General features: G+C 54.4%; 3 protein-coding genes across 3 annotated transcripts in view; 2 read left to right on the forward strand and 1 right to left on the reverse strand.

Annotated features, from left to right (window-relative positions):
* Positions 1-224: 224 nt before the first annotated feature.
* On the forward strand, positions 225-2,158 carry MONBRDRAFT_33328 (uncharacterized protein; the record flags this gene model as incomplete). Its single annotated transcript, XM_001747628.1, has 8 exons — positions 225-255; positions 397-493; positions 629-725; positions 809-895; positions 1,014-1,112; positions 1,238-1,423; positions 1,549-1,770; positions 1,871-2,158. 8 exons carry the CDS (start codon positions 225-227, stop codon positions 2,015-2,017), a joined length of 966 nt encoding a protein of 321 aa, XP_001747680.1. The 3' UTR covers positions 2,018-2,158.
* A 1,264-nt stretch (positions 2,159-3,422) lies between these two features.
* MONBRDRAFT_33329 (uncharacterized protein) lies at positions 3,423-6,237 on the forward strand (the record flags this gene model as incomplete). The annotated part of the gene is made up of 12 exons (XM_001747629.1): positions 3,423-3,553; positions 3,660-3,727; positions 3,890-4,116; positions 4,200-4,287; positions 4,399-4,493; positions 4,631-4,683; positions 4,780-4,811; positions 4,898-5,064; positions 5,142-5,187; positions 5,270-5,364; positions 5,446-5,649; positions 5,740-6,237. 12 exons carry the CDS (start codon positions 3,423-3,425, stop codon positions 6,235-6,237), a joined length of 1,704 nt encoding a protein of 567 aa, XP_001747681.1.
* A 126-nt stretch (positions 6,238-6,363) lies between these two features.
* Positions 6,364-9,659, reverse strand: part of MONBRDRAFT_37950 (uncharacterized protein) — a gene marked incomplete at its 5' end in the record, with an annotated part of 4,511 nt that continues 1,215 nt past the window's right edge. Inside the window, one exon of the mRNA XM_001747711.1 lies at positions 6,364-9,030. Coding sequence (XP_001747763.1) covers positions 6,680-9,030 — 2,351 coding nt within the window. The 3' untranslated portion in view covers positions 6,364-6,679. The remainder of the gene's footprint in view (positions 9,031-9,659) is intronic.

The raw sequence follows: 9,659 nt of genomic DNA on the forward strand, positions 1-9,659 counted from the left end.
TGGATTGTTAAATCGGGGTGTTTGATGTGACCGACGGGGCTGGCTGGTTGTTCATCCATCGCCTTTGGCATCTCAAGCATGTGTTTCGAGCCGAAGAAGGAGGGGAAAAGGGCGCTCGCATCGTTTTGGGCGAGAGGTCGCACGTGACAGCTGGTGATGGTGTGCCCTCTCACCATCGACTGGCCCTTGGCTACTCGTGCGCAGACTCCATCCAACCTGAAAAGATGTCGTCCGGTAACATCAAGATCCTCTCTGGTACGATGGCGGCGGTATAGCGTGGCCGCGCGCGCTGCCCTCTTGCGCTCTCCATGTTGTTGGTTTGCCTTGGCCCCGCGCCTCGCTGAAGCTCAAATCCCGCCCGTGCTCCATCAAACCCCAATTGCGGTGACTTTGCAGGTCAGGAGAACCACACACTGGCCAAGCGCATCTCTGATAAGCTGGGTCTTCCCCTCGAGCCCTGCCATGTTGCCAAGTTTGCCAACCAAGAGACTGCGTGCGTTCCTTTTGCTTGACTTTGCTCGGCGGCGGCGGCGCGCGCTGCTGCTGTGTCTTTTTCCCTCTCTTTCTCTCTCTTTCTCTCTTTTGCTCTTGTTCATACACCTCACCTCGCCTTTTCACGTGCCTGCAGGGTCGAGATTGGTGTGAGCGTCCGTGGCGAGGATGTCTTCATTGTCGGCTGCGGCTCGGGCGAAGTCAACGATAACCTGATGGAGATGCTTATCATGGTAAGATCATCTCATTTTCATCCTCGTTCTCATCACATCTTCCCCTCCCTTCATCTTATCCCCCGCTTTTTTTTTGGGGGTAGATCAATGCCTGCAAGTATGCTTCGGCCCAGCGCATCACCGCCATCCTGCCCATCTACCCCTATGCCCGTCAGGACAAGAAGGACAAGGTTTGTCAAGTGATTTTTTTTCCCTGTAGTGAAGAAAGCCTCTTGTGGTCCCAGCCGTGCCGACATACTTGTCGCTCATGTCTTCTCGCTCACCGGACCGTCTGTCACACATGGTTAGAGCCGTGCGCCCATCACGGCCAAGCTTGTCGCCAACATGTTGACCGTGGCTGGTGCTGACCACATCATCACCATGGACCTTCACGCCTCGCAAATTCAGGTACCACACGCACACACTGTGTTTCTGGCCCCCCTTTTTTGAGGCGTATCATATCAGCTGCCATGCCCCGTTTTGACGCACTCTTTCTTTTCTCAAATCCCCTCCCCTTGCCATCTGATAATTAGGGCTTTTTCGACGTGCCCGTGGACAACTTGTACGCTGAGCCCGCCATTATCCAGTATATCATGGAAAACTTTCCCAACTTGGCCGATACCGTCGTGGTCTCCCCCGATGCCGGAGGTGCCAAGCGTGTGACCTCCATTGCCGAGCAACTGGGCGCCGCCTTTGCCCTCATTCACAAGGAGCGCAAGGTTTGAATCACTTTTTTTTTTTTCCTTGTTGTTTTTTTCTCTGTCTTTCCCTTTTTGATTCAAGAGTCGAGCCACACCCGTGCTCATATTCGTGGTGTTCCCCTGGTGTCCCTTTCAACACACAGAAAGCCAACGAGGTGGCTAGCATGACTCTCGTCGGCCATGTTGCCGGCAAGCGTGCGATCCTGGTCGACGACATTGCCGATACCTGCGGCACCCTGTGCATGGCCGCGCAAAAGCTGGCTGACCAGGGCGCTGAAGACGTTACTGCCATCGTGACCCACGGTCTCTTCTCCCGTGATGCCATTAAGAAGTTGAACGACACCCCGGCTCTCACGCGCATCGTGGTATGTCAAGTCAAATCTTGGGACGACAACCCCGTTTCAGACTGTCCGCACTGTTTGGCCCGTGTTTGACCCGGTGCTGCTTGCTTTCGTATCCTTGCAGGTGACCAACACTTGCCCCCTGGGCGACAAGCTGGAGCGCTGCAGCAAGCTGCAGATTATCGATATCGCTGGCATCCTCTCGGAGGCCATCCGTCGTACCCACAATGGCGAGAGCGTCTCTTACCTCTTCAACTATGTCCCCCATTAAGCCACGACCATGCATGGCGCATAATGGGCCACAACTCGCTCGCGGAGTTGTCCCCCCATGCTCAAGTCCAATCAGGCATCATAATGTCTCCTCCACACTTGCTTGTTCCGGTTTTTGTGTTCTGCCCGCCACGCCCGTGTGTGGCCACCTTCGGGTTCTGCTCCTCTATCCGTGCATTACCATGTCTTCTCGTTGTCGTTTTTACTTGTCTTAGACTCTTTTCTTTCTTTCTATTTTCTCTCCTTCTTTCTCTAGCTAGAACTAGGTCAAGCAGCTTCAATGGCCCTTTGACCGACCGTTCTCTCTGCCTTTCTTGTTTTTTTTTTTTCCCTGCCATTTCCGCACTTTAACGGGCCTCAGGTCCGCGCGATGGGTAGTGTTTTAGCCGTCCATGTTTTGCTACCCTCCCCCCGGCGCTTCCTGCATGAAGCTGACCCACAATTCGAATCCCAGAATGACACCAGACCCTTGTCACGCGTATGCAGCATCATCTTCCATAGCCAGCTCAGCCGCCTCGTTCGTGCTGTGCAGGTCGGGGTTGCCATGGCTTCTTCTCCCTCCTCTGCCATCCAGTCCTTGGCTCCTTCACCGCACCCTCTCTGTGTTCTCCAATTGCTTCTGAAATCTCGGAAAACTCCTTCAAATTTCTCTCCCTCTCTCTCCCTCTCTCTCTCTCTCTCTCTCTCTCTCTCTCTCTCTCTCTCTCTCTCTCTCTCTCTCTCTCTCTCTCTCTCTCTCTCTCTCTCTCTCTCTCTCTCTCTCTCTCTCTAACTCTAACTCTCTAACTCTCTAACTCTCTCTCTCTCTAACTCTCTAACTCTAACTCTCTCTCTTTCTCTTCAACTCTCTCTCAAACTCTCTCTCACTCTCTCTCTCTCCAAATCACCCAAAAAAAAATACACACACAACACACACACACACACACACAGAGACTGAAACATTTTCGAGCAGGAGCAAGCAACGTCAACATGCCGCGGGCTTCGACTCGGTTTGCCGGGCACGAGTCGTACGATCTGAGCGATGAGGATACGCCGCTGAACCCTGATGCATTTCGGAATGATCATCCGCATCATGAGGAGGAGACGACCAAACACCGCACGCGATCCTTTATCATTGCCACGAGTGTTGCGGTCATTATTGCCACCGCCATTATCCTTGCGGTGACCCTTTCGGGCCAGAAGGATGGCGATCACGTCACTGATCCCGACATCTTTGCCAGCGCCATCCAAAGTATGGCTTGCAGCCTGGCTCGTCCTTGATCCTTGATGCCTGCTCTCCCCGCTCGCGCGCGCTCAAAGAGACGGGCCTGGTTCTTGGTCATTCATCCTGACCCCGGTGCCACCTGTGCTGATTGCATGCTTGCTCCTTTTCCTTCTCTTCCGCTTCTTGTGCAGCCTCCAACTTGATGACCCACCTCAACGCTCTGCAGGACATTGCAAACGAGTATGAGGGCCGGCGCACCGCCAGCACGGGTTTCAATGCCTCTGTGGATTATGTCATCAAAGTTCTTCGCAATTACACCGACTACGATATCGAGTACGTTTGAACTGCTCCTGCACTTGCCAGCACAGGTACCTATGCCACCCAAACCAGGCCAGAGCTCCCGCGTCAATTTCTGAATATGCTGGCGCTTCACCTTCAGAACCATCTTCTTTGAGGTGAACGACTACCTTCCCATCACCCCTGGTAGCCTCTCCGTCGAAATGGACGGTTCGTACGAGTGCGATACCCCGGACTCTTCTTTCACATCGCTCAATTTCTCCCTTCTCCCTTCTCCCTTCTCCCTTCTCCCTTCTCCCTTCTCCCCCGACGTCGTTCTTCGGCCATCTTTTTCGCAGTGCGCCTGTCTCATAACCTGTGGTGATGCAACAGGAGTCGCCGTGGAGCTGCAAGCCAAGTTTGGATCAGATCTCGACAATCTGCAGCCCCACATTGATTTCGAGACAATGGGCTTTTCCGGCTCGGGAAACGTGTCTGCTCCCCTCACAGCCGTGGCACTCACCGGCACGGATGCCTGGGGATGCGACGCCGCCGACTGGGCCTCCCTGGCCGATACCGTGGCTCTTGTCCCTCGCGGCGGTTGCGCGTTCTATGCCAAGGTCCTCCACAATCGCCTGTGCCATACCACGCATGCCACCCTCCACCACCCTCATATTTCTTGCATGGCCGCCCACATTGACAGGCAGTCCTTGCTGAGGCTGCGGGTGTAGCAGCGATCCTTTTTGGAAACAATGTCTCTGAAACCGAGGCCTTGCGTTACACCGTCGCAGGTTTGCCCACTTGAAACCACGGGCCTGGATTGAAGCAAGGTGTTTCTAACAGTACAGCAAACCGCTTACCTTGGTGCAACGTGTTTTCTTCGTTCTGGTTTGTACAATTAGGCAGCGAGCCAGGCCAATACGTCAACATTCCCATGCTTGGTCTGAGTGGCGCAACAACGCAACTTCTTTTTGATCTCGCCAAAGCTACACAGGATGTGCGTGAATCCAACCCCTCGCTTCTCTTGAATGTTTGACAAGAGGCTCTTGCGCTTCTCATCCGTTGTTCTACTCTTAGGCCCCAGTCTCCATGAAGGTTTTGACCTCCACCAAAATTGGGACTGCAATTTCGCAGACCGTTATCGCCACGACCAAGACTGGGCGCCCTGATCGCGCTGTGGCTATTGGGTAAGTGAAGCATTTGTGTTCAGTCAATCGAAATTGGAGTTCATGGTCATGTGCCTCCGTAATGAACTGCCCTGTGATTGGTTGTCTTGTTCCTAGTTCTCATCTGGATTCAGTCCCGTTCGGCCCCGGTACGTGCACGGGTCCGATTTGGTTTGCTTTTGCTTGCGCACTGTCATATGTGCTGACCACCACCGCCTCGCCCTCGCTTTTCAAGGTATCAATGACAATGGATCTGGCTCGTCGTTCAATTTGGAGCTGGCCATTCAGTTTGCTGCCAAGCGTGTTGAATTTGCTAATCAAGTCCGATTCCTCTTCTTTGGCGCCGAGGAACTGGGTCTTTTGGGCTCAAAGGCATATGTCCAGCACCTGCAAGACACAAACGTTCGTTGTTGTTTCCGCAACATATCCGGCGCTCTTCACCCGTGGTTCTCATGCATTACTGCAATTCTGGGTTGTAGATTGAGTCGCTGCGCAACATCAGCTGTATGCTCAATTTTGACATGAGTAAGAACCCTGTTGCTTCGTCAAGATTTGTTTTCTCTCTTTCTTCCTCGCTTTCTTCATAACCTTACTGGGCCTTGTGCAGTTGCATCCCCGAATTTTATCCGAGGCGTCTACAACGGCAGCTCAGCTGCTCCCGAGTATGGGCAGCGTGTTCTTGATGGATCGACTGTCATTGAGGTTTGTGCTGATACGACACTCAGCCCATGTCCTTGCGCGCACACTCATCTGGCCCCTCCTCGGACCATGGCCACGCCACAGAACCTGTTCACGGACCGCCTGGAAGCCAAAAAACTAGCCCATGAGCTCACCGATTTTGACGGCCGATCTGACTACGGTCCCTTCATTGCCAACGGCATCCCTTCTGGTGGCCTTTTCACAGGTGCCGAAGTCACCAAAACGATTGAGCAACGCAACATGTACGGAGGGGTCCCGTATGCTGCCTACGATCCCTGCTATCACCAGGTAAAGGCTCCCATATCGGCGTGGCATCGCTGGGGTCGAGTTGAAAAGTCCAGGCTGAAGTCTCTTATCTTTGGCTTACCGTGCGCTTAGGCTTGCGACACTGTTGAGAATATCAACCAAAAGGTTCTGGCCGAAATGGCAGATGCAGGGGCCTACGTTGCCTTTCAGCTTGCCATGGCCAAGGATCTCGATGCTCTACTGTTTCCCGAAGGAAAGCCTGGTCTACCCACGACACCAGGGCCGGCAACGACATCAACATCAACATCTATCAAGACGACCACGACCACAGCTGGCCCCGCAACCTCCACCACGGCCGCCCCCACGACTACGACCATGACCACGGCCGCCCCCACGACCACGACCACAACAACGACCACGGCCACAACAACGACCACGGCTGCCCCCGCGACCACGACCACAACCACGGCAGCTCCGACGACTATGACCACAATTACCGCGGCCCCCACAACCTCCACCACCGCTGCTCCCACTGCCTCTCCCACGGCTGCTTCCTCAACGCACAGCCCCACCGATGCTTCTTCATCCACCGCCAACTCGACAGCGGCTGCACCGTCCACCTCTACCTGAGAAGTTACGAATTGCCGACTCGCTGGCCGGATTGACGTGACGCTAGAGCTATTTTCCCATAGACATCTTCCTCATGGCATTGTGGAAGAAGCCATGAAACTGTAGAATACCCAATTTAATGTTCAATTTCCAATCCAAGCCTTATATGTTCAATACGACTATCAACAAGTACGGAAACAGCGCATCAGATTCAGCCGGGTCATCTTTCTTGGGCCCCCTTTGTCAGCAAAGACAGAGCACGCAGGAATAGGGATATCATAATGAAGGGGCACACACACAACTGGCGCATAGCAAGACAGCATATCTCGATCGCTTGCTTGCGGGAACAATTCAAGAGTGCAGGAAACAAAAATCGATCGTAAAACAATTCATGGGCTCGACTCCCGAGCCAGTCCGAAAGTGCAGGCGTTGTGGTACGTTGACTTCATGCCGTGGAAGAGCTTCAAAGCGTAACCACACGCTTGAAGAAGCTTGACGTCATGGAACGACTGTGCCGCCGTGCAATGGACGGGGCAGAGTTACGTGGGGCGCGATGTGCATCGATCAGAGGATGAGGGGGGTGAGCGCGACTGAAGGATCCTCGTGCGCCGGGAGGACGAAACCAGGGTTGCTCTGCAGCCAAGAATCCCCAAATGTCATCCAGCGAAGGTCGCTCTGTCGGATCAGGGGCCAATATGCGCAGTAGCAGTTCGTGAAGGTCGTCGGTAATTAGAGCCAGGGCACTGCTTGGTCCGGGAAGACGTCCAGTCACACAATAGCGGTGATAGTGAAGGTCGCTGGGGCGGGCGCGGTCCCAGGGAAGATCGGCAAACAGCACCGCATACCAAACAAGTCCCAGAGCCCAAATATCTTGCTCGGCGGCACATGGGGCACGATGAAAGGACTCGGGAGACATGTACAGTTCGGTTCCGGGGATGAGACGCTCGAGATGAATGGTGCCTTGTTGGACGGAGGAACCAAAGTCATGGAGATGCAGGTTGCCTTCTTCATCGAGGAGGCAATTCTCTGGCTTGACATCACCATGCACCAAGTCAGCTGCATGCACCTCTTGCAGGGCCAAGACCAGTTGAAGCATCCATTGTCGCGCTTGGCGTTGTGTGACCTGATGCAGGCTTTGGGGCTTGATGCGATCAAAAAGGGTGCCACCGGTCATGTGCTGAAGCACAATGAAACAATGCTTGTCCTCTTCGAAATGCAGGCGCATGACGCCTAAATATCCAGCATGGGCCAAACGTTGATAGGCACGGAGCTCATTCTGAGCAGGCTGGCCTGGAGCACTCAGTAGTACGCCCTTGATCACAACAGCATCGTCGGTGAGCGTATCGACGGCAAAGTACACCGTCGAGTTGCGTTGGGACGCCAGGGTCCCAACCACAGCAAAACGCCCGTGATACAGAGTCGTTCTTGCGTGTGCATTGCTACCAGCTGACGCCACGGTCCCAGCAGGCTCCGATGCTGTGTTGGCCGAGGCTGTGTCGCTTGAGTTTTTGCGCCTCAACTGGTCAACGACGCGAGCCGCAGAAGACAAAGTGTTGTTGAGGGGCAACGTTGACCTCGTCGAAGATGCATCACTCGGGCTTTGAGCTTGAGTTGCTGAACCATGCTCCTCGCCCGCAGCATCGTCAGGCAAACGTTCCGACAAGCTGCTGCTGGAGGAGGTTGAGCAAGATTCTGAAGCGTCGAGATCTTCAGGACCAACCACCTCAGCCATACTGCTGATGCTGGCTTGCCGCAGCTGCGCCTCAAGTTGTGACAAGCTTGCCGCAACGGCACCCTGGTAGAACTTTTCTCGAGCTTGCCGGCGGCGCGTTAAAGCCCTACTTGCATCATTGTCCGTCCGGTCTTCCTGATCAAAATCCTCGCTATCGTCTTCCATCTCCGGCTCTTCCTCTTCCGACCTGTGACTGGAAGTATCACAATCTGATTCGATATCCTCAGCCTCGTTGCTCTCGTCTTCCTGTTCCTGCGTCAGAGTGTGACTTGGCACTAAAGAATTGTTCCCGAAGTCAGCCTTCTTTGAGATTGAGCACTGGATATGGCCGCCAGGTGGTGAAATAGCAGAGGTGGTAGTATCAGCCAGGTCAGAAGATTGCCTGTGGACGGTGTTCTTGGAAGCACCTTGGCGGGCGCTGGCTTCGACCTTGAGCTGAGCTGCATGTAAACGGCGCTCATTGCCGAGCTGAGCAGCAGCCGCCAGCTGAAGCTCCAATGAGGTTGGGTGCTCCAACTCCGACTCGATGGGACCGGCCACTTCGGCAATTTCTGCGAGGTGGTGGGGCTGGTGAAGCAAAGTGGCTCGCTGGTTCCATCCAACAGGGCGATGACGCCGTACAACGTGTGCGCTATGGCGCCGGGGTTGTTGGGGTGCCACGGGTTTGGCGGGCAGGTGGTGGTGTGAGCGTGAACGCCCTCCCTGTCGAATAAATGGGACGTCTGTTGCTACATTGGAGCCCGCAGCGACGGCGCCATTGGATGACCCGGCTGAAGCGGTGGCAATGGTCGGGGATGGGAGCTCAAGCAAAGGTGCATCAAGAGCACTAGTTGGGGGCACGGCTGTCGCATCCTCGGAAGTCCTCGGGGTTGTGCAAAAGCGGGCCAGGCTCTGATATTCAATGTAGCCATGGCAGTATTCCTGTGAACTACGCTTGAGGGCCGGTGAGAGCTTGGGTGGTTTTGCACGTTGAGCAGGTGGCTGCAGTTGTTGCTGCTGATACTGTTCTTGCTGCCCGTGCACGGGAGCGGGAACGACCCAGCGTTCTGTCATGACTTTGGTCTTGCGCCACTCTTGTGGAGCTTGATTAGAGGAGAGAGAAGCAAGAGCAAAGACAGTGGAGGTGAGCTATCGCCATGTGCACGAGGCAGACGGGCCCAGAGTTGAGGTTTGGTCTTGTCTTGGAACGACAGGGATACAGAGCAAGCAGAGAGTGATATCACAAGTTTTGAGCATGCAAACGCATGCCAGTGGGCGTCGTGATCAATGGTGGAAGCAAGAGTCCAGGTTGACCGGATGGCGGAGGAATGAAGCGGAGGAAGCACAACAGTTGGAAGAAGAAGTTGTGGGCCAGCTCACCTCAGACGTGTTCCGGCAAAAAAAAAAAAAAAAAAAAGTGGGGGAAGGCTTGAGCTCTCGCCTTCCAAAAGATTGAAGGGGATTTGGAGATAAGACTAAAGGCAGACCCAATCTGTCGCTCGGCAAGCAACCGAGCTGTCGGCCTTTTGCTTCAAACGACCAGGCCCGCGCCAGGCGCGATCGTTTCGTCGATCACAATGGTCTGTTAACCCTCGTCCTTCTTTTGAAACGGTTGGGGGGGGGGGGGGGGGGGGGGAAAAAAAACTCCAAAAACCCCGCCCCCGGAAATGATTTTCTTAAAAAAAAACCAAAAAGAAATCCCCCCCCAAAACCCAGGAGCAAAAAGGGGATC

The sequence above is a fragment of the Monosiga brevicollis genome, genomic scaffold, assembly GCF_000002865.3.
Source record: "Monosiga brevicollis MX1 MONBRscaffold_18 genomic scaffold, whole genome shotgun sequence".
Lineage (NCBI taxonomy): Eukaryota > Choanoflagellata > Craspedida > Salpingoecidae > Monosiga > Monosiga brevicollis.